The sequence below is a fragment of the Oncorhynchus keta genome, unplaced genomic scaffold (genome assembly GCF_023373465.1).
Source record: "Oncorhynchus keta strain PuntledgeMale-10-30-2019 unplaced genomic scaffold, Oket_V2 Un_contig_828_pilon_pilon, whole genome shotgun sequence".
NCBI classification, from domain to species: Eukaryota; Metazoa; Chordata; class Actinopteri; order Salmoniformes; family Salmonidae; genus Oncorhynchus; species Oncorhynchus keta.
Genome location: NW_026289966.1, coordinates 14,174 through 38,621, shown reverse-complemented (window position 1 = coordinate 38,621; position 24,448 = coordinate 14,174). Strand labels below are relative to the sequence as shown.

Below are 24,448 nucleotides of genomic sequence, written 5' to 3'. Positions count from 1 at the left end.
GCCCCCGCCTCCCGCTAGCACAGCAGATGAGAGGCTAGAGCGACATTGTGTGTTAGCTAACTAGCTAGCTTGCTAGTCAGGGACACCGTGTGCTAGCAAAATATGAACAAAAGCATGAGATGAGCTATAAAACTTAGGGGGTGGGATCCTGCCCCATAACAAAAAAAGTGTAGAATTGCAGGAAATTAGCTTTAAAACTGAAACATTTTCTCTTAATCTAATGACAAAATGTGTAGAATACCATTATAAAACTAGACATTTTTCTCTGCACTGTGTCAAAATGTGTTGAAATGCAGGAATTTAGCGAAAAAAGAAGCAATCATCTGTTACTTTAATTCAGTGTGATCATGCAACAGTGAAATGTAAAACAATGCAATCATAACATCACAACATCATGGCACTGCATAAAACACCTCACAGCGAAGAATATTTTTTGTCTAGTCCTACAGGCCTAGACAACCACAACCACTATTGTAAAGTGGTTTGTAAAATGTTTTTCATACGGCGGTCATTCTCTGTTTCTTTATCTCTGTCACCCCCTCTCTCTCTCCTACTCCTTGGCAGTTATTGGCTGTAGCTTCAAGTCTTCACTGGCTTGGGATGGTGTTCGAATCCCGTCTGCTCCTCCTACTCGTGAACACCTTCCTGACGCTCTGTCTGAATGCCTTGGAGAAGTAGTAGTAGAGCACGGGGTCCAGGCAGAGATGCAGCACCACCAGCAGTAATGTGGACTCCTTGGCCAGGAAGAGGTGCCTCTTGGTCTGGCAGTCTGGAGTGATGACCTCGGTCTGTGCCAGCGTATAGGGCGTCCGTACCACGTGGTATGGCACGAAGCACACCACGTACGCTGCCGTCACCACCGTAACATTGACGGTTGCACGGCGAGCATGGCGCCACTGTTCAGGGTCATTCCTGCTCGCCAGCAACCTCTTTAGCACCAGACCGTTGGAGACGAGGACAGCCGTGGACGTGTTGAGGAACAGGAAGGTACAGAGGAAGACTGAGAGGCCGTGCCAGTGGAGTCCCACCTCCTGCTTCAGCTTGGAGCAGCTCAGGAACTTCCTCTCTGGGACGTCCTGGATGGGCAGGGCCATGTTGGGCACCATGATGAGGAGCACAAGTAGCCACACCGTCACTGACATCAGCCTGGCGAAGCCCACTTCTTGTATACGGAACAGTCTGGAGCTCTGGCTGGTCAATCAATCAATAAATCAATCAATCACTGTTTAAAGTGCCTCTAATTCCAGCAAAACATTTAACCCCAAAAAATGCTAATAATCCTTACACAATAATTAACAATAGTACAACATTAAAATAAGTTCAAAAGACAGTTTCAAAACCATAATAATACCTGATCTGCATGTAGCAGTCAATGCTGACGAAGGTGAGGAAGAAGATGGACACATACATGCTGATGTAGACTACCACGGCGCTCACCTGGCAGTGGAAGACCATGAAGCCCCAGGGTGCCACACCCAGGTCTTTGGCCACCTTGAAGGGCAGGGCCAGGGTGAGCAGGAGGTCAGCGGTCAGGAGATTGACCAGGTAGACATTGATGCTCTTCTTGTCATTGTAGCTGTGTATGAACACCCACAGAGCCACCAGGTTGGCAGCTATGCTGGTGAGAAAGACCAGGATGTAGAGCACGCTGAAAGGCTCCATCTGGTCATTGACAACACACTGAGGGAGGGTGTCATCGGTGGAGTTTGTGGGAAGCGTCATCATCAATTGGGGAGTAGATAGTCTAACACAACATGCACCTTTGACTGAAAAAAAAAATCCACATGTGGTTAATTCATACAAATTTGATTTGTTTAGAAAACTGAGACCAGCCAGCAAAACATAAACAAGTGTACTGCAGTGATCTTAGTACAACACCTATGAACCTTGTTTAAAAAAATAAATAATGAGAACCTTACTCTAAAATGTCACTCCTCCGTTGTGTCTGTTTGTTGGTTTTCAGCTGAGTCACCGAAGTCACTGTCTGTTTAAAATGAGATTACAGGAAGTGGTGAACACTATGAGTTTCACGTTCAACTTCTTTAGCGTATATACCCAGAAGACACATCCTAGACAGTCATTGACCGGTAAAAGGAAGCCAGAAAAAGATTTCCATTCTGAATCTCACCAATTTGTAAACAATCTAACCATTTAAAAAATATATTTTTTTATCCCATTATACCCAAGGATTACGTTTGCTTGATAGTATCTCACCATTTGTACAGTAGATTGAAACAATCCTATTTTTTGTTGAAATGTCCTATTTGACACGTCTATTTAGCATTAGAAACTGAGGTGTAATCTAACGCTTTAAAAGAGGATGCACTTTAATTGCATATTTTATTTTTAGGTTTATTTGCTACAATATTGTTTTGGCATTCTGTATGTTGGACTTCCTCTTGTAAAAAAGCCTTCCTCATACCACACAAAAACAAAAAAGCTTTTAGCTATATTATGTTATGCTTTTAAGGTTTTACATTTTGAGGACATGAAATTCTGTGGTGGGTTTCGGCGGTCTGTATCTGCTACAGGAACTGATGCACAGAAATAACATGTGCTCCATAGAGAAGTGTCATTTCTGTTCCCTAATCTGTGCTTTTGATCACACATGGAAATTATGACAGGTACTCATTTCTAATGTGTATCATTTATTGGAGCTTGATATAAATACATAAGACACGAAGTGCACAGACACTAACCCTGGTGTTTTATCTGGCTGTACGTGTTGCCATGGTTTGATTGATTGAACGCACAATGATTAATACTGTACTTTTGTCAACAACAATACTAGAGCCATTTATTAAGAGTGTGTGTGCAGGTAGGTTGAATAGAGAGGTTGGGGACAGAAACAAGGCCAAACAATATATTTTCCCGTCTAAATCACTAAGGTAAACCACAGGTTACATATAGTCAGTCAGGTCAAGCTGTCGTCTGAGTTTTTCAGGAAAATTTAAGTCTGAGGTCTAGGCTCTCAACAGGGCAAAATAGCAGTACAAGGCAAATAGGCAAATGTATGTTCTATCTATACCAAAGGATGCCCATAGGTAACCCATGTCATATTCTGTATTGAGTAGAGACATCAAATTAGCACATTTTAGCCTACAAAACAAGTATTGACATTCTAGGCAGTTTATCTTTTTTTCCCCAATACAAAGTTCAAATAATTTCTAGTAGATAGAACAGAGGAGGGAAGTGCGGTGTGTCCTAAATTACACTGGCCCGTCTCGACATGCTGAACGAAGTCCTTGTCTGGGTGCATGGCAGGGTGGTCAGGTTCCCCTGGCTAATTCTCCTAGCTCCTGGCGGTGGAGCTGTACTGTCTGGCTGTGCCATTGTTATACTAAGACGCCTCTGCATGCCCAGCTGGGCCCTGAAGGTCTTACAGAAGATGAAGTAGATGAGTGGGTCCAGGCAGGCATTGAGGACTGACAGCAGCACTGCCAGCTCCTTCATGTAGTAGAAGGCCTGATGCCAGTAACACCTGTGCAAGAAGGGCCGGATGAAGGCGTAGGGCAGGCGCACCAGGTGGTACGGCACAAAGCACACGCAGAACACAGTGACCAGAACTAGCATGTTTCTCTTGGAGCGGCTGAGGTTCCTTCCGGATCCACAGGAAAGATGTTTCTGCTGGTTCAGCTGCGCCTGTCGCAGCCTGAGGATGGTGCCCCAGTAGAAGAAGACGAGGGAAAACAGAACAAAGAGGAAGATGGCGGCCGAGAAACTGTGGATTATCTTGTAGAGCAGTAGAAGCTGGGTGCTTTGGAGGAGTCGCAGCCTATGGTACCAGGGATGAGATCTGCACCCCAAGTGGTGAGGAGGGATACGGTCAGGTACGCAGATGATGAGGCCAGAAGGGTGAGCCAGGTTGCCATGGAGATGTAGTGGGCAGCACGCACCGTTTGCAGGGTGTGGGTCTCCAGAGGACGGACGATCTTCAGGTACCTGTAGGCAGTAGGATGGCTTAGCAGGGGTAAGAGGAATTGAGAACTGACTCATTACTGAGTCTTACTGATGTTGTATTCATGAACATGGCTGCCAACCTGAATGGTGTCAGTGAAATGTGCACCTTTTGAAGGTGAAATTTGCAACAACAAAAAAAGATACATTTGAAAGGTAGCTAGCACTGACGACACTTACGCAGCATCACAAGAAGACTATTCAACTTGATTTACATATACAAATCAAACAAGATTGCTGTAGTTTTGTCACTGGACATGAGAAAGGAATTTGATAGGGTCAGCTGGCCTTTTCTCTTTTACAGTCCCAAAAATGTAATGGATAAAGATTATATATACACAACACCTACAGTATCTGTTGTAAAGAATGGGAAAATGTCTCAACCATTTATGCTGGCTAGCAGGGGCATTCTCATGAATTTTTTCCACTGCTATTTCCCTCTTTATAGAACCTCTTGCCTGTGCTATCAGACAGAACAACCAAATCCATGGCATACAGGCTGACAGACATGGACTTGTCAGTTATCAATAAATACCTGTTGGCTGCGATGTAGTCCATGAAGAGGATGCTGGCGTACATGTTGAGGTAGAAGGCCGTGGCTCCAAAGTTGCAGTACACGTGGCGCATGATGGTCGAGTTGTGGGTGGCGTAGTTGGCAATGCGGAGAGGCAGACACAGGCTGAGGAAGAAGTCTGCCGCGGCCAGGTTCTGCATATATACTGTCACGCTGGATTGGTGGCGCTGGGCTCGGCAGAAGTAGACCCGCACCGTGAAGCCGTTGAGAACCACGCCCACCAGGAAGACCAGGGAGTAGGTTACGGTGAAGAATGGGTGGGCGGAGATCTCCATCAAGCCGCAAGAGGCCGACCCAGAACCATTTCCCACAGTGTAGTTCATGGTCTGTACAGAGGATGTATTGAAATAGCTGTCCATTCCTCCCAAAATTGAATCATTAAAACATTTCTAGCCCGTCTATCTATGGGTAACAGGGTTGACGTGTTACGCTCGACGTGCTCAGTTTTCCACCACAAAATGGCCAAAAAGAGTAGAACCAGCTTTTTATTTTTAAAGTTGCACCATATTAAAAAGGGAGGCCAGTTCACGTAACAAGGTTGACCTTAAATTGAGGGACAGGATTCTTAAGAATATTTATTTTTATGTGATTAGTGATTCATCTAATCACATGAATTATATAATACTCTTCAGAAATGACTTTGTCAAAGCAATAACACAACTAGGGCTTTACAGTAATGGTGAAAAACCTGGAAAAGGTCTGGTGTTAAGTGGTTAAAAATCTTCCTAGAAGTCACAGAGGATGCACAGAGGGGCATGTCAAAATTATACATTTTGGCACTTCAGCAAGTCATTATTCATATTAAAAAATATATATATTTATTGAATTTTCCATGTGGCCTATGTTCAAATTAATTAAAATATCAAAGGGACACAAATGTCTCTCTATTTGTGGAACAACCCTCCTATCTATCTGTTATACAGATCCTCGAATATCAACGTTCTTCTGCCTCAGTTCCTTACAGCATCTTTGTCAATCTCCAACAATTAATTAATGATCTTGGTTAAGCTTTGTAGTAGTCATCAATAAATCATTATAACTGCTTATAAGTAATAGTATACATTTGAAAATACTCATTTATGAATAGAATGTAAACTATACATCGTTTATTCATGCTTATGCATGAAAGTGGTACTACCATGATATGTAAAATACTTAACTGACAGGGAAATAGATATGCTCATCTGCATCGCTCCACTATTGCTCTCTTAAGCTGTTACTTAAAAAAATATTTCACTCATTTGTTGCAGAATTATTAAGTTATCACTATGTAATAGAGAACAGAGAATATATCTCTTACCCTTCTTTCTGTTCCAAAGATACAGTATGTCAGCTGGACCGCCTAGTTAGATCAAAGTATGTTCTTTATATTCTCTACAACTTCCTTTTTTCATGAGGTAGTGTGAATGCGTATGAATGCGGGTGTGTGTGTCTGTGTGTGTTGGTGATAGACAGAGAGCGAGAGTAAGAATGCCTGAATGCACGTGTGTACATGTGTGTGAGCGTGGATGTGTTCTAGAGAGAGAGGAAGAGGGCGCATGGAAATATGTGTCTAGTCAAGAAACAGTGATGTAGTGATAGCTAAATAGGTCATCAGTCAATACTATAAATGCAGGTCTCAGATACTGCATTTGGAAGTCAAATCAAGAGGTCGCTTGACAAATATATACTTTTTGCCCCGTAGAAGTTCTCCTCGCTGAATTGAGTTCATTATGATGGTGTAATAAGGTCATCTGGAGCATCCACAGAAACATCACTTCTTGAATTCCCTACTTGGCTGTGTTCCAAACAAGTGAAAGACACACCCTCTCCCCTCAGCCCTCAAATTAAGTGGACAGTTCAGAAGACGTATCATGAAGTATGACGAATTGACACTTGCCAGGCAATGGGTGGGGGAGGAATAAATTCCTTGCCCGGAGATTCGTCACTCGTTCGTCCCACGGTTGTGTTTTCAGTCATCATGGAACCACACATAGCTGCTGTGTGTGTTTTATATGCGCTACAGTCAATTATGATTGTATTTCATATATTGGCTGGAAGACAATGCATCCGCAGACATCGAGTACTAGCCATTCGACAATATCTGGTAAATCAGAAATGATCATGTCCGGGAAAGTTGTATGCACTAAAACATCCTTACTTTTACGATACGTGTTTGTGCCGTCATACGCATTAGTAGCATAACTTATTTACATTCGTTTTTACTTACACTTGTATGTTGACTTCTCCATATTAATGTTGGTTTTAAGTTTTGTCTGACTTTTCTGAGCGGATGTAATACAATCATCACAAATTGAGTTATTGGGTGTTTCAGGCCCCGGAGTGAACAGAAATTGTGCACTTGATCACAAACAAGGGCTAAGGGGCTTACGTTGCCAACTTCCCTTGCTTGGCTAATTGTTTGGACCGACGACAAATATGGCTGCTGGGATTCCCCCAAGGGCATAAGGCGAGGGTAAATGGAGGAGGATGTGTCTTTTACGTGTTTGAAACGCAGCCCTTGTCTGTGCAGTTTGATACAAACAAGCTGTAGCACTGCCTGGAGTTGTCATCAACTCACACACATCTAAACAATACATTTAATTCAGTAAGAACCACATAAATACCCCAGTGGTATATCAAGCTAGCAGGTGTTGTTTTTATTTCCCCTTATACAGCAACTTGAAGGTGAATGGGGAAATGAGTGAACATGAGGAGGATGATAGGGCACCGACAAGCATTTCCAGGAAGTGGATCCTCAATGCTTGGAACCCGTTGTGATAATAAATATTAGCGATAGCGATATTACTGTGCAACATTCTATTTTCATTCTATTTTCTCCCCAAGATTGCAAGACCGTTCGTATGTTGATGTAGTGAGCCTTGCGGGTTGTATTGTCCAATCATAGAGCAGATACAAGCCACATGATCTGCGAGCGAATACATAACGGCAGCTGACAGCAGATCACGTGACTTGCATCTGCTCTGTGACTGGACGACACATACCTCAATGCTGTATGGGATAAGTAGTTTGTTTCCCCTCAACACCGGTATGTACAGTCTTGAACTCTTGACTCTTTTTCTTCTTATATCACCGTTTTTTTATTCAACATTAACCAGCATGTTGTTGAAATGTGTATGCTAAAAATGACTGGCCATGTCAGTTCCGGAACCACATGAAAATAAAATAAAAGAGAGACGCACACTCTAGGAGCTCAGATGCAAAAATTGAATTACCAATGTTTCGACAGCCAAGCTGTCTTCATCAGGGTGTAATCACAAACACTGCGGGATGCCTCGTTTATATAGTGTCAAAAGACACAGGTGTCTGTAATCATGGCCAAGAGTGGCCTAATATCATTGGTTAATAATCAAATATTAAAATGCCATACAAAGAACAGCATACAAACAAAAAATGGATAGCATACGATCATAGATTAATTTGACTACACAAGCTTACAAACAATTACAATGGCAAAGTCACAATAATCACAAGAATGGCTTCAGATCAAAGTCTACGTTTAGACCGAAGGGCGCAAGGGTCTTTAAAATAAAGATCCAGGCAGCCTCTCCTTTTTAACAATACATTGTCAAGGTCGCCCCCTCTCATAGGGAGGGTGACATGTTCAATGCCAATATAACGCAGAGACGAGATCGAGTGGCCTGCCTCCAAGAAGTGGGCCGCAACTGGATAAGTAAAGTTTTTACACTTATAGGTGCTACGATGCACTGAGATACGTACTTTTAATTCGCGCTTTGTTTTACCTACATCATCTTTACCACAAGGACAAGATAAATAACTACCTTAGTGGAGCACGTAATAACACCTTTTATTGGGATCGATTTCCCTGTTTGTGGATGTTTGAAGGATCTACATTTATAAGTGCCATTGCATTGAGCACAGCCATTACATTTGGGTGACAACTATCAGCCCTCAACAAACTGTTACGATCAGTAGGCTTCCTGTAAAGATCAGTGTATAGAACATTATCTTCACACAAGATCAGAAGATCAAGAAAACTGATTTGACGTGCATCAGATTGCATAATACATCTCAGACGCTCAGACTCAGAACAGGAGTTAAGAAAAGCATAAAACGCCTGGAGCTGTTTTGCATCACCCCTCCATAGAACAAAAATATCATCAATATACCGTTTCCAAATAATGATGTGAGGCAAGAAAACATTTTTGAGAGGCTTGAAAATAGACGGTTTCTCCATGTAACCCACATACAAATTAGCAATAGCAATATGTCTGGATAGAGTGATTGCGATTGGCTGGAGGTATAAAATAACTCTTGCTTCTGAAAGGAGTCGGAGTATGTGCAGGAGAGCAAGAGTGGCCTAATATCATTGGTTAATAATCAAATATTAAAATGTCATACAAAGAACAGCATACAAACAACTAATGGATAGAATACGATCATAGATTAATTTGACTACACAAGCTTACAACACTTACAATGGCAAAGTCACAATAATCATAATAATGGCTTCAGATCAAAGTCTACGTTGAGACCGAAGGGAGCAAGGGTCTTTAAATTAAAGATCCAGGCAGCCTCTCGTTTTAACAATAAATTATCAAGGTCACCCCCTCTCTGTTTTTTTTTTTTTTAGAAACATCCGTTTAAGGGAATACTTTAACTCCCCTAATTCTGACACTTCAATTGAACCAGTAGGTTGCTCTCCTGCACATACTCCGACTCCTTTTAGAAGCAAGAGTTATTTTATACCTCCAGCCAATCGCAATCACTCTAGCGAGACATATTGCAGACTTGTGGAAAATGATGTTGGACATCTCCTTAAGAATAAACAGGGATCCAAATCTTTCCATAATTTACCTAAGAATAAAAAACAAGCTTCGCTTGATTTACAATCCGATACGTCAGTCCTTATATGTCCTGCTGATAAGGGTGGGTCGGTTGTACTCATGGATAGGACAGTTTATGTACATGAGTGTCATAGACAGCTGCTTGACAACACCTTTTACAAGAAACTCAGAAGTGACCCCACTTCCCAATTTCAGAATACTATCTTTACTGTCCTAGATGGGTATTTAAGTTCTGGTCAGATAACTAAAAAGAACATGCTTTTTTGGCTATTCAACACCCTAAAATTGCCACTTTCTATACTTTGCCGAAATTACACAAGAATGTTACACAACCTCCAGGGCGCCCTATTGTAGCGGGCATTGATGCAGTAACGGCCCCTCTATCTACTTTTGTTGATTTTTTTATTAGACCACTCGCAGAACAGCTCCCCTCCTTTGTAAAGGACACCAGTAGTAGGATCTCTATCATTGAATCTCTTGATCCTCTCCCTGAGAATACATTGTTAGTTACTTTTGATGTTGAGTCATTATACACTAATATTCCACACGAGGGCGGTATTGAAGCTATGGAACATTTTCTTCTGCAACGTGACCCGAATGAACTACCTTCCAGTGCATGCATTGTAACATTGGCTGAAATAGTACTCACGCATAACTATTTCATGTTCCTAAATGATTTCTTTATTCAGACAAAAGGTACTGCTATGGGATCCCCCATGGCTCCTCACTATGCTAATTTGTATGTGGGTTACATGGAGAAACAGTCTATTTTCAATCCTCTCAAAAATGTTTTCTTGCCTCACATCATTATTTAGAAACGGTATATTGATGATATTTGTGTTCTATGGAGGGGAGATTTACTATGCAATCTGATACACGTCAAATCAGTTTCCTTGATCTTCTGATCTTGTGTGAAGATAATGTTCTATACACTGATCTTCACAGGAAGCCTACTGATCGTAACAGTTTGTTGAGGGCTGATAGTTGTCACCCACTTCCCTTGAAAAATAGTTTGCCCTACAGCCAATTCTGTCGAATCAAAAGAATTTGCAAAATACAATCCGATTTCGACAGAAATATGGCTGAGACGCAAAGAAAGTTCAAGGAGAGGGGCTACAAGAATGATCAGATTATTATTGCCATTGAGAAATTCAAAACAAAACGAGATATGACCTTTTTCATGGTCAGTCTCGGAAAAAGACGCATTCTTGCGTTCTAACTACCCGCTATTCAAAGTGCTCTGAACAAATTAAGGGAATTGTTCACAAACATTGGCACATCCTAAAATCCGATGATAGTCTCGGTAATGTGTTTTCGGACCTTCCCTTGGTCGTATTCTCGCTGGGCAGAAATCTCAGAGATCAATTGGTAAACTCTGATTTTCCTGAACAACGTCTATTTGCGTAATGGCTGTGCTCAATGCAATGGCACTTATAAATGTATATCCTTCAAACACCCACAAACAGGGAAATCGATCCCAATAAAAGGTGTTATTACGTGCTCCACTAAGGCAGTTATTTATCTTATAACTTGTCCTTGTGGTAAAAATTATGTAGGTAAAACAAAGCGCGAATTAAAAGTACGTGTCTCAAGAGCATCGTAGCACCATTAATTGTAAAAACTTTACTTATCCAGTTGCGGCCCACTTCTTGGAGGCAGGCCACTCGATCTCGTCTCTGCGTTATATTGGCATCGAACATGTCACCCACCCTAGGAGAAGGGGTGACCTTGATTGTTAAAACGAGAGGCTGCCTGGATCTTTAACTTAAAGACCCTTGCGCCCTTCGGTCTCAACGTAGACTTTGATCTGAAGCCATTCTTGTGATTATTGTGACTTTGCCATTGTAATTGTTTGTAAGCTTGTGTAGTCAAATTAATCTATGATCATATGCTATCCATTTGTTGTTTGTATGCTGTTCTTTGTATGGCATTTTATTTGATTATAAACCAATGATATTAGGCCACTCTTGGCCATGATTACAGACACCTGTGTCTTTTGACACTATATAAACAAGTCATCCCGCAGTGTTTGTGATTATACCCTGATGAAGACAGCTTGGCTGTCGAAACATTGGTAATTAAATTTTAGCATCTGAGCTCCTAGAGTGTGCGGCTCTTTTTATTTTATTTTCAAGTTTTCTACTCCGCTAGCCAGCACCTCGTCTTAATAGGTGTGCGTTTCTTTTTCTTCTAGATAGTTCTGGAACCACAACCATGAAATGAGGGGGCGCGGCCCGTCAGAGCCCTATGGAGGAGTTGGTGGCTGCCTGGTACTCTGGAATGCTGTTGTTCAGGCCTCTAGTTTCCTGAGACATCCTCTCTTCTAGACATTCCTCCAGCCATGAAAATGTATCTCTATCTATTACAACCACAGAGGAGATTTGTTTGTGTATATGTGTACACTGCCCCCACTTGGGGATTAAACCATTTTTTCAATTTTCTTAACTTTTATTTTTTGCTGCAAAATATCCAAAATATCCATATACATGTGTGTATGTATGTATATATATATATATATATATGACATTATAACTACTTACATGTTTTGTCAGCAGTTATGTCATAATGTGTCAAGCAAAAAATCAACAATTGAGAGGAATATGTTAGTTAATGTAGAGACAAACAATTGAGCATATCTTTTTTGACATAAAGTTAATTTACAAATATAGCTATTTAGCAAGTTAGCTGCCTAGCTAATGACATTAGTATGACATTGTAATTCGTGTTGTTTAATGTTTTAGGGACTCCTGAGAAAACCAGCACACCAGGCTGTCGTCTTGGGAAACAGTGGATGTAAAGAATCTAGCTAGCTAAAGCATTTACTGCAAATTGTATGTACAATTGTGTAAGCTTGCCTTGCAATGCAGCTGAAGTAACATAGCTAGTTAACTGTTTACTTGCTTATTGTGTAGTGGAGGATAAAAATAACTGAATGCCTATGGATGTGTAGCTAGCTACGGTATGTAGCCGATCTGTGTTTGTCCGTGATGTGTACGCCACCTTCTCCACTGCTGTCTTGTAGATGTGGATAGGGGGGTGCTCCCTCTCTGCTGTTTGCTGAAGTCCACAATCATCTCCATATGTTTTGTTGATGTTGAGTGAGAGGTTGTTTTGCTTACACCACACTCCGAGTGACCTCAACTCCTCTTGGAGGCTGTCTCATCGTTGTTGGTAATCAAGCCTACTACTCCAACTCAAACTTGATGATTGAGTTGGAGGCGTGCATGGCCACGCAGTCATGGGTGAACAGAGAGTATAGAAGGGGGCTGAGCACGCACCCTTGTGGGGCTCCAGTGTTGAGGATCAGCGAAGTGGAGATGTTGTTTCCTAACTTCACCACCTGGGGGCGGCCTGTCAGGAAGTCCAGGACCCAATTGCACAGGGCGGGGTTGAGACCCAGGGCCTCTAGCTTCATGATGAGCTTGGAGGTTACTATGGTGTTGAATGCTGAGCTATAGTCAATGAACAGCATTCTTACATAGGGTATTCCTCTTGTCCAGGTGGGATAGGGCAGTGTGCAGTGTTATGGACCTTTGCGGCGGTAAGTAAATTGAAGTGGGTAAGGTGGAGGTGATATGATCCTTGACTAGCCTCTCAAAGCACTTCTCAATGACAGAAGTGAGTGCCACGGGGTGATAGTCATTCATTTCAGTTACCTTTGCCTTCTTGGGTACAGGAACAATGGTGGCCATCTTGAAGCATGTGGCACTGTATTATCCTCAAAGCGAGCAAAGAAGGTATTTAGTTTGTCTGGAAGCAAGACGTTGGTGTCCGTGACATGCAAGTAACCACTTCACCGTACCATTTACACCTTCTGTATCCTGTGCATGTGACAAATAAACGTAGATTTTATTTGATATAGCATGCGTTTACCACATGGCCTCAAATGTGAATCTTTAAAGAGATGGGTGGGGCTAAGGCTTAAGAATGTGTGAACGATACTGAATACAACATTGACATGATTAAAGCAAAAAAATATTTGTATTAAATCAAACCTCAAAACAACATTGACATGATTTAAAGCAACAACAAAAAATGTCTTAACCCATGTCTTATCCTATGGCATCAGTAGCAATGGAATGTAAGCATTTTTAATACTGTAAAGGTGTTTTCTAGAGACAAATGTCTGTTGTTATAATTTCTAATGCAGTGCAGACATGCCTTCAGCGGAGTTCATTACAAAAGGGTCAGTCGAACTTTCTGCAATATATTAACACATACTGTATCAAGTGTTAGAAATCTTGCCTCTTGATGGTTTACTATTTTTCCACATATGCTTCTTCTTTCAACTCACCTGTTCTCTCTCCTTTCCTCTTCTCATCACATATTACTAACAGTCTGTTCTGTGGTAAGGGAACATCTCTTTGGCCCTCCCCTGCCTCTGGGCAGTTTCTTCAGTAGTGACTCGCGGAACTTAGTGCACATCAAGAAGTAGATGACGGGGTCCAGGCACACGTTGAGTGCTGACAGGAAGAGGGTGACCTCCTTCGCCTGGAACAGCATATAACGGCTGTGCCAGCTGAAGCCGGAGCCGGGTAACTGGCTTTGGGTGTAGGTCACGCGGCAGATGTGGTAGGGCACGAAACAGATGAAGAACACGGCCAGGAGGCTGAAGATACTGCAGTTGGACTTGCTGTACACCCCGCTGTCGTCCTGGCGAACACGGCGGTACGACTTGTAGAAGTGGTGGGCAATGGAAGAGTAGCAGAAGGCTAGAACCAGTACGGTGGCCCAGAACAGGGCCACACCGAAATACGAGGACACCTTGTGCCACTGCTGACCCAGGGGAGTCTTTAGCTGCACACAGTGCCTGGAGCTCTCCTCATCCGCAGGCTTGCTAGTCAGCATGACATTGGGGAGTACGGAAAGCAGCAGCAGGCTCCACGTCAGCAGGGCCAGGACCGGGTGAACCCCACTCGCTGCAGGGGGTGTGTGCAGGGAGACGAGTGTCTTACGACCTTGACATAGCGCTCCAGGCTGATGAGGCCCATTAAGATTATGCCCACATACATGGAGGAGTAGAAGAGCACAGCGCTGTAGCGGCACACGGCCACGCGGATCTGCCAGCCGCCCAGGCCGAGCTCGCTGGCCACGCGCCAGGGGAAGGTGAGTAGCATCAGCAGGTCGGCCACTACCATGTTTTTTAAGTAGACCACCATGCCTGAGTCGCTGGGCACCCGGAAGAAGATCCAGGCAGCCAAGCTGTTGAGAGCCAATCCCACGCCGCCGATCAGCACGTAGAGAACTGGGAGCACCTGGTGGGGAGAAGCAGGATGAGAGTCTGGCTGGAGAATACGAATAGAGGTGGTTGATACATAAAAATAGGATAACGCAAACACATTTGTTGAAGAAGCGTTTGCTATGTCTCAGCCTCAGTGTAAGTGTACTGCACCTATCCACCCTTAGAAAAAAAGGGTTTCAAAAGGGTTATTCTGCTGTCCCCATCGGAGAACCCTTTTGAGTTCCAGGTAGAACACTTTTGGGTTCCATGTACAGTGCCTTAAGAAAGTATTCACCCCCCTTGGCATTTTTCCTATTTTGTTGCCTTACAACCTGGAATTAAAATAGATTTTTGGGGGGTTAGTATCATTTGATTTACACAACAAGCCTACCACTTTGAAGATGAAAAATATTTTTATTTTGAAACAAACAAGAAATAAGATTTTAAAAATGAAAACTTGAGCATGCATAATTATTCACCCCCCCCAAAGTCAATACTTTGTAGAGCCACCTTTTGCAGCAATTACAGCTGCATGTCTCTTGGGATATGTCTCTATAAGCTTGGCACATCTAGCCACTGGGATTTGTGCCCATTCTTCATAGCAAAACTGCTCAAGCTCCTTCAAGTTGGATGGGTTCCGCTGGTGTACAGCAATCTTTAAGTCATACCACAGATTCTCAATTGGATTGAGGTCTGGGCTTTGACTAGGCCATTCCAATACATTTAAATGTTTCCCCTTAAACCACTTGAGTGTTACTTTAGCAGTATGCTTAGGGTCATTGTCCTGCTGGAAGGTGAACCTCCGTCCCGGTCTCAAATCTCTGGAAGACTGAAACAGGTGTCCCTCAAGAATTTCCCAGCAATTAGTGCCATCCATAATTTTTTCAATTCTGACCAGTTTCCCAGTTCCTGCTGATGAAAACATCCCCACAGCATGCTGCCAACACCATGCTTCACTGTGGGGATGGTGTTCTCAGGGTGATGAGAGGTGTTGAGTTTGTGTCAGACATAGCATTTTCCTTTATGGCCAAAAAGCTCAATTTTAGTCTCATCTGACAAGAGTACTTTCTTCCAATATGTTTGTGGTGTCTCCCACATGCCTTTTGGCAAACACCAAACATGTTTGCTTATTTTTTTCTTTAAGCAATGGCTTTTTTCTGGCCACTCCTCCGTAAAACCCAGCTCTGTGGAGTGTACAGCTTAAGTGGTCCTATGGACAGATACTCCAATCTCCGCTGTGGAGCTTTGCAGCTCCTTCGGCGTTATCTTTGGTCTCTGCCTGGTCTGTGAGTTTTGATGGGCAGCCCTCTCTTGGCAGGTTTGTTGTGGTGTCATATTCTTTCCATTTTTCCCCCTCATTTACTTCTCCACAACTTTGTCCCTGACCTGTTTGGAGAGCTCCTTGGTCTTCATGGTGCTGCTTGCTTGGTGGTGCCCCTTGCTTAGTGGTGTTGCAGACTCTGGTGCCTTTCAGAACAGGTGTATATATACCGAGATCATGTGACACTTAGATTGCACACAGGTGGAATTTATTTAACTAATTATGTGACTTCTGAAGGTAATTGGTTGCACCAGATCTTATTTAGTGGCTTCATAGCAAAGGGGTGAATACATATGCACGTACCTATTTTCCGTACATTTTATTTATTTCACTTCACCAATTTGGACTATTTTGTGTATGTCCATTACATGAAATCCAAATAAAAATCCATTTTAATTACAGGTTGTAATGCAACAAAAAACGCAGAGGGGGTGAATCATTTTGCAAGGCACTGTATAATATAGAACCAAAAAGGGTTCTACTCGGAAGCAAAAATGGTCCTTTATAGTGTTCTCCTATGAGGACAGCCAAATAACAATTTTAGGTTCTAGATGGGTTCTCTAAGAGTGTATGCATGCCTATACAGTACAAACATTTTAGTGTACATGTACATCAGTCATTCATATAGTTTTCTTGCACATAACGTTTGCTTTTTAAACCTATAGCTGTATTCTTTGAGCCAGAGCCTCATCGCAGATATGAGAAAAGAAAACAAAAAGAGATCAGACATCAGTTCAACTTCTAGTTTTGATTTACATTGGTTGAGTTTTCAACTAATGTGAATTCAACATGAAATCAACAAAAGATGTCACCATTTAGGTTAAAAGTTTGGTGAGAAAAAAAAAATGAAATGCCCTTATGTTGATGACTTTTTAAAATCCAATCAGTTTTCTTCATTGATTGAACTTAATCACATAGATTTTGGGGGTTTAAATTATGTGGAAACAATGTTAATTCAATCCGTTTTTAACTAGTGGGAGGTAATCAACACTTTCTTTGGCCTTACATTAGATTAAGGCATCCATCTAGCTGACAAATTTGTGTCATGACAATTAGCAAAGCCCACTTGTCAGTGTAGACTGACATGTAAGCCAAGATCATTTTGACTTGGGGTGGATAGGACTGGGGGTGGGTAACAGCCTGTAATGTCTTATAATGAGGCTTATAATATGCTGTTTCTATGTTTCTACGTTTAACTTTTCATCTGATATTATAACTGGTATTATTGTCAGTATTTAGTCAGGATCATTATGAGATTATTATGAGAGAGCATAGGCTTAGGGTATTATAAAATATTTTAATTTTCAATATCGAAATAATTTCACTGCATTCTTGTGTGGTATTAACATAAAAGCACAGGTGCCTTATGTTACGACATCATCAGCGCTGTACCTGGTGAGTGAACACGCTGCCGAAGTCTGTTGTCTGATTGGATGGGCCAGTGATCCAGTTGCCGGCCATGCCTGAGAGAGACAGTGTTGATTTCAACGTACATACAGTCTCGTAAAATGGTGTCACTAGAATTTGGTTACAGATGTGCCTCTTTAGTGCAGAGAAAGTCAATAGCTGTAAATATGGATTACGGGTGGTCAAAGAAAACCAAATCAAGGTAGAACATTTTACATTCTGTAGCATTTGTACAACTTCACCCAAGTATGAACGTATAAACTGCTGAACCCTACTCGTTTTTTGTGTTTGTTTTTTAAAATACATAAAACAATAGGCTTAGTAAGAATGATTCAGCCAAGTTATTCAGCCCACACAGAAGCTTATTTTACACCTTTGCATCAATATGTGTTTCATGATCTGAACAATATGATCCAATCCATAGAGATCCCATTAAATTACTAAAGGGGATATGTCATAAACCCTCAAAGTTACAGAATGTGATGAAAATGGCAGCTGTATTGGTCAGGGACAAATCCAAACCAGTCTAATTGGAGTTAATGGCAGTAGAGGCATAAAATAGTAATATACATATACATATATATATATACAAATACAGTTCATATGGGTTTTATACACATTTTCTGTATAAATAGCCTCTAAAATATATGTATACAGGCCATAAACGTCTACCTTTTTGTTTTCTTGGGAAGCTGTGAGAGCTATTATCTGATACAACATCAGTATCTGTTGCATTTACAACTTATCTAAGTCCTATCATCAACTGATTTCAGTCAGTGTATGGCTGTGGGTTAAATGCATTGTTTGAATGGAATGATGGCATATTGGCAGTTAATTTGAATAATTCCTCTGAAGTTGTCTGGCTAGCTAGCTAACAAACATACAGTGCAGATAAATTCTTTAATGCTCAGGCTTTATTGTCCCCTGTCTTACTGGCAAAACCATGTTTGATCAACTCCCTGACCAAAATGTCTGTCCTTTATCCCATCATAAGAAGGTTCATGTCCATTCTAGTATTCTATTTCAGAATTCTACGATCCAATCACTTTCTGATCATGGTTTGTCACGTCTACACATTGTATTAAAATCTGTCTTATCCGTTCAATGTGTCCGCATTATGACCAGATTGGCTGATGTCTCCCTGTATACAGATTTTCTTTCAAAATAATAGGAATTTATTTATTTGAAGAAAATTACTGATGCCATAAGCCAATAGTGCTACCGGTCAATGATTTTAGATGCCGGTATAATGATGATTTAAATGGTTTGACCATCCAGATGTGTTTACACTTGATTCATATCCAGATACAATGTGTGCCTGACTAGCTCCGGAGGTGGTTAGGAAAATGTGATGAAAATCAGATCACAATGTGTATTTTAATCATGGGCACAAACAGAATGAAGACAAGATCAGGACAAAAGGGGCATGTTAGCACCGGGTATAAATGGGGCTATAGATGAGTAAAACTCTGTGAAACAAAGATAAAACATTCTGCACCGTGTCCGTGTGTAATGTTAACATACAAGGGAACAATTAACACATTCCTTTTGCATTTAGCTATGTAACAATTAGCATCTGCATACCTCTTTCATATGTACAGCAAAGTTATGTGGAGTAGTACACATAGACATATATCTCCACAAACTATTATCTCCAGTAGCTTCTATACAAATAGAAAGGCAGTTCCTATATATTTGTTTTAGTAGTCTGATACAGACTAACCTTCAGCAAGCAGGACAGAGATTCTCTGAGGGGAAAAGTGGTGGAGGTCTCTACCTCCTGGCTGTGTGATGAGAGGACACGGCTCCTGTCCTGTTGGATGGTCGAGTATCTCTGTCTGCCTGTCTGTGGGTGGATCTCTCTTACTGCTGACAACACAGGATGCTACTCAGACCTTCCACTGATATTCCAATAACGACCTTGTGTTCTCCAGTCTCAGGGGTTACCTTTTGTCGGACAAATACACACAATAAGTTTCCCCTGTGATGCTCAGGCTTTATTGTCCCCTGTCTTACTCTCTTTCTCTCTGCATGTGTCCTCCCACACGGCTCCTTCATGAGAATCGGAGGAAGTCAGCGGGGGTTGGGGGGGTCTAGGCTAGGGCATTGCATGAAATGGGAAGTGGTGTGACCTCGCTATCCCTCCAAATTTGAGGATCTGTGGTTTCTGTATCTTTGGTTTCTGTATGATTTGGTTCCCATTTTCCCATTTCAGTCATTTAGTGGGGAAATCCAATAACATACCACAGTCACTGCAAGAGGACCTTTCTTTTAAATGTTTTAGAAAATATCAACAGAATCACTACCAGTGAGTGCAACAAACACATAAAATGCTTCTTTTCACATTCACTGCCCGACACTTCACCCATTAAGGAGAATGCTGAGCTTGTCAAGTGAACAAGTGATATGAATGTGAGTCAAGCCTCACCAGGGCTGATTTCCACTCTTAATTTATTTTTATGTATGAGTGTTATATTAAACACCATACGTGGCGTGTGAGTTTCAGGTTTGGGGAAGCTTCCCACCCAGCAAACTGTCGATAAAAAGACATTGAAAAAGGGCCTTCCGGTGCCGCGGTGGTCTAAGACACTGCATCGCAGTGCTAGCTCTGCCACTAGATTCTGGATTCGAGTCCAGGCTCTGTCGCAGCCGGGAGACCCATGGGGCAGCGCACAATTGGCCCAGCGTCGTCCGGGTTAGGGGAGGGCCAGCAGGGATGTCCTTGTCCCATTGCGCACTAGTGACTCCTGTGGCAGTGCACGCTGACACGGTCACCAGGTGAACAGTGTTTCCTTCGACACACTGGTGCGGCTGGCTTCAGGTTAAGTGGCCATTGTGTCAAGAAGCAGTGCGGCTTGGTTTGGTTGTTTCGGAAGAAGCACGGCTCTCGACCTTCGCCTCTCCCGAGTTCGTACGGGAGTTGCAGCGATGAAACAAGACTGTAACTACCAATTGGATACCATTAAATTAGGGAGAAAAAGGGTAAAAATATATATAATTATAGTGGGGCAAAAGGTATTTAGTCAGCCACCAATTGTGCAAGTTCTCCCACTTAAAAGATGAGAGGCCTGTAATTTTCATCATAGGTACACTTCAACTTTGACAGACGAATTTAGAAAAAAATCCAGAAAATCACATTGTATGATTTTTAATGAATTTATTTGCAAATTATGGTGGAAAATAAGTATTTCTGGCTCTCACAGACCTGTAACTTCTTCTTTAAGAGGTTCCTCTGTCCTCCACTCGTTACCTGTATTAATTGCATCTGTTTGAACTTGTTATCAGTATAAAAGACACCTGTCCACAACCTCAAACAGTCACACTCCTAACTCCACTATGGCCAAGACCAAAGAGCTGTTAAAGGACACCAGAAACAAAATTGTAGATCTGCACCAGGCTGGGAAGACTGAATCTGCAATAGGTAAGCAGCTTGGTTTGAAGAAATCAACTGTGGGAGCAATTATTAGGAAATGGAAGACATACAAGACCACTGATAATCTCCTCGATCTGGGGCTCCATGCAAGATCTCACCCGTGGTGTTAAAATGATCACAAGAACGGTGAGCAAAAATCCCAGAACCACACGGGGGACCTAGTGAATGACCTGCAGAGAGCTGGGACAAAAGTAACAAAGCCTACCATCAGTAACACACTACGCCGCCAGGGACTCAAATCCTGCAGTGCCAGACGTGTCCCCCTGCTTAAGCCAGTACATGTCCAGGCCCAGAGAGCTAGAGAGCATTTGGATGATCCAGAAGAAGATTAGAAGAATGTCATATGGTCAGATGAAACAAAATATAACTTTTTGGTCAAAACTCAACTCGTCGTGTTTGGAGGACAAAGAATGCTGAGTTGCATCCACAGAACACCATACCTACTGTGAAGCATGGGGGTGGAAACATCGTGCTTTGGGGCTGTTTTTCTGCAAAGGGACCAGGACGACTGATCCGTGTAAAGGAAAGAATGAATGGGGCCATGTATCGTGAGATTTTGAGTGAAAACCTCCTTCCATCAGCAAGGGCATTGAAGATGAAACGTGGCTGGGTCTTTCAGCATGACAATGATCCCAAACACACCGCCCGGGCAACGAAGGAGTGGCTTCGTAAAAAGCATTTCAAGGTCCTGAAGTGGCCTCCAGATCTCAACCCCATAGAAAATCTTTGGATGGAGTTGAAAGTCCTTGTTGCCCAGCAACAGCCCCAAAACATCACTGCTCTAGATGAGAGCTGCATGGAGGAATGGGCCAAAATACCAGCAACAGTGTGAAAACCTTGTGAAGACTTACAGAAAACGTTTGACCTCTGTCATTGCCAACAAAGGGTATATAACAAAGTATTGAGATAAACTTTTGTTAATGACCAAATACTTATTTTCCACCATAATTTGCAAATAAATGCATTGAAAAACCTACAATGTGATTTCAGGATTTTTTTTCTAATTTTGTCTGTCATAGTTGAAGTGTACCTATGATGAAAATTACAGGCCTCTCTCATCTTTTAAGTGGAGAAGTTGCACAATTGGTGACTGACTCAATACTTTTTTGCCCCACTGTATAAAAGACAACTTTCGTGTTGTTGAAAAGACACCTATAAAAATACGTCCTTCTACAGCCTGTTTTGGTTGAAAGTCTTTTTCAGGTAGTTGTTTTAACTACTTTCAAATGTCATCATTTCAATGTACTTGTAGCCTATGCACGTGGACGCAGTAACCAAAAAATGTTGTATTTTTTTAAAATTAACAATCACACTACTTGTTACATTAGTCCAGTATTTGCACAAAACATTCAGTCAAAGAATACTATCTAGTACAGTGACATACAAACAAAATACAGTTAAGTTCAAATGAATATAATTAATTATATACACTGAATAATTATCCATCAAAAGTATAGATATATTTCGCTGCGTTAGCAAAGGTCCTGTGGTGGTGACGTGAAGCCACCACCCCTGGCTCTACCAGGAGCATGTTTGAGGTGGTCTGCCACAGCTCTCCGAACATCATGGTCATTGGCCTTGCTGTTCAATTTCTTGACTGCAGCTGTAACACCATAATAAACACAGTAAGTTATAGAAAACACTAATGGTTATTGAACGTCTTACAGGTTCCCCACGGCACTTAAATCAGCATTCAGGGCTCAAACCACCGGTTTATCACTAACCAATGGTGGCTATTTTGTGTTGTGCAGTAATAATTTAGAAGTGGATAAATGTGTTTACTTTTCCGTGTCTATCAAAGACAAAAAGCAATTTACAAGATAAGTTGTCCTTCTGAGGGGCTGACAATTGATTAGGGCCGGGCTCAAACTTGCACGCAGTGTAGAAAAGACAAGGCCCTGTTTGTATGACGCAATTTGTCTCTCTCACGCCTCCCTAATAGACTATTATAATCACATTCATTGGTAAACTCTGAACACTGTAGCCTAATATATTTGTCAGTATGCAGAGATCGCAAGTAAAAATTCAACTTGAAATGAGGGAGATGTTTAGCTGACTGGTTGCTCAGGAGACAAAGGCAATGTCAGACGTACGGAAGACATTTGACTTGAGCTCATAGAAAGAGGATGGAACCAGGGCGTTTACAGTGTAAACAACACAAAATAAATTATAGGTGTACCAGAGAGTTAATCTGAAACTAATGAAAAAAATTGTAAAGCCTTTATTATTATTATTTAGGCCATTGTAAAACTATAGGCTAATTATTCAAGAGAACGCTTGACTGCATTTAAATGCAGGACTAGTAGGTGGTGTGATGAAATTAAGTAATAATAAGGCCTAATTGATAACAGGCCAGAAAGCTAAACAAAACCAGCATAATGACATACTAGAGTCTGCTCCAACGAAGAATAAAAAATGGTAAAGCATTTATTAGGGCTACAGCATTGCAAAATAAAAAACACTGAATTTGAGAAAATGCCACGCTGGGCGGACCGTTATACATTTTTAGAACTTGCGCGTCAATAGGTTAAAAGGCCATTAAGGTCACATGATCACCTCATTCAAAATTGCCAAGCTCCTAAAACCATTCTTCTCGAAAAGGGACCACTGTAACGCTCGTCCTCTTCTTCTGACGAGGTAAGTGTCCATTTTAATATGTAAAACTGAACACTACAAAATAACAAAGTGAAACAAACGAAACAGTCCCGTGTGTCACAAACACTAACACAGAAAATAACAACTCAAAAGTGAAACCAGGCTACCTAAGTATGGTTCTCAATCAGGGACAACGATAGACACCTGCCTCTAATTGAGAACCATACCAGGCCAAACACAGAAATCACAAATCATAGAAAAAGGAACATAGACAACCCACCCAACTCACGCCCTGATCATACTAAACAAAGACAATAACAAAAGAACTAAGGTCAGAACGTGACAACCACACAAATTACCACCATGCAAATGAATAATTGGTTTAGAAGACAAAATAATAATCTAGCCTATTAAAACAGACAGAGCAGGTCATTTTGATTGCGCAACCTTACTGACCCTTTAAACAATGGGAAGGTGTAGTAAAGGCTTTTCTTATGCACAACGCAACTCAGGGTGCCTGGATACAGAATGTTAACCATGTATTGTGTGGTTACGGTACCACAAAACCCAGAGGACTTTGCTTTTATGGCTATGACACTCACAGCCATGATAAAAATGTCATCATAACACATGGGCTCTCATGTATTATTGCTTAAATGTACCATGGCTGTTAGCCAATCAGCTTTCAGGGCTCAAACTACCCAGTTATTAATACAAAATATACTACAGAATAATGACATGTTTGTAGGTACTGTTGACAACAGAGTACACAGTTGTGTTTCCTAATCTTCGCTTGCGTGATGGCCATTGAAGTTGAACAAGGACATCAGGCCATTGGCAAAGAGCCTGAAAGTCAAGCACACATAGGATGTACTTTGTGAATTGAACACTTTCAAACTGCTGAGGAGATAAGGCTGGATTTACTGTCTTTGTTGGAGACAGTTTGCATCACTAACGATACCTTTAAAATGACTTTCTTATTGGATCCATTCTGAAGTTGTGGAATTATGGGGTTGTCACACGCAAGAGGATCCTGACAGACAAGATTATGACTGCAAATAAAAGTGACATGTATTCTAATGGATTCATTGTTTATCTTTAACACAAGTTTCAATGTTGTAGTCAATTTTGT

At 41.6% G+C, this 24,448-nt stretch overlaps 3 protein-coding genes across 6 annotated transcripts; all 3 read right to left on the bottom strand.

Annotated features, from left to right (window-relative positions):
• Positions 1-309: 309 nt before the first annotated feature.
• On the bottom strand, positions 310-6,921 carry LOC118397051 (G-protein coupled receptor 171). Of its 4 annotated transcripts, none has more exons than XM_035791461.2 (4): positions 6,741-6,921; positions 1,920-1,984; positions 1,352-1,766; positions 310-1,191 (listed from the first exon to the last, which is right to left on the bottom strand). In XM_035791461.2, exons 3-4 carry the CDS (start codon positions 1,723-1,725, stop codon positions 588-590), a joined length of 978 nt encoding a protein of 325 aa, XP_035647354.1. In that variant the 5' UTR covers positions 1,726-1,766; positions 1,920-1,984; positions 6,741-6,921; the 3' UTR covers positions 310-587. The 4 variants fall into 4 exon arrangements, with proteins under 4 accessions (XP_035647354.1, XP_035647356.1, XP_035647353.1 ...); XM_035791463.2 differs by lacking the exon at positions 6,741-6,921 and adding an exon at positions 5,832-6,616 and having other exon boundaries at positions 310-1,187; positions 1,438-1,766; XM_035791460.2 differs by lacking the exon at positions 6,741-6,921 and adding an exon at positions 5,832-6,179.
• On the bottom strand, positions 3,205-4,890 carry LOC127905982 (P2Y purinoceptor 14-like). Its single transcript, XM_052512410.1, has 3 exons — positions 4,493-4,890; positions 3,835-3,942; positions 3,205-3,775 (listed from the first exon to the last, which is right to left on the bottom strand). Exons 1-3 carry the CDS (start codon positions 4,888-4,890, stop codon positions 3,205-3,207), a joined length of 1,077 nt encoding a protein of 358 aa, XP_052368370.1.
• Positions 6,922-12,883: 5,962 nt separating the features above from the next.
• On the bottom strand, positions 12,884-19,296 carry LOC118396919 (P2Y purinoceptor 14). The gene is given in 4 exon segments (XM_035791310.2): positions 12,884-14,252; positions 14,255-14,594; positions 17,274-17,344; positions 19,012-19,296. Coding segments are annotated over 3 exon segments (1,002 nt in total). The 5' UTR covers positions 17,343-17,344; positions 19,012-19,296; the 3' UTR covers positions 12,884-13,659.
• Positions 19,297-24,448: the final 5,152 nt, after the last annotated feature.

Bases quoted from the DNA above. Each gene is read 5' to 3' on its own strand.
- LOC127905982 (XM_052512410.1), bottom strand. From the start codon at position 4,890: ATGGACAGCTATTTCAATACATCCTCTGTACAGACCATGAACTACACT. The intron at 3,943-4,492 runs GTATTTATTGAT...TACTGCCTACAG, and splicing joins GACTACATCGCAGCCAACAG to GTACCTGAAGATCGTCCGTC. The intron at 3,776-3,834 runs GTACCTGACCGT...CTGGTACCATAG, and splicing joins CTTCTGGCCTCATCATCTGC to GCTGCGACTCCTCCAAAGCA.
- LOC118397051 (XM_035791461.2), bottom strand. From the start codon at position 1,725: ATGATGACGCTTCCCACAAACTCCACCGATGACACCCTCCCTCAGTGT. The intron at 1,192-1,351 runs GTATTATTATGG...TTGATTGACCAG, and splicing joins GACTGCTACATGCAGATCAG to CCAGAGCTCCAGACTGTTCC.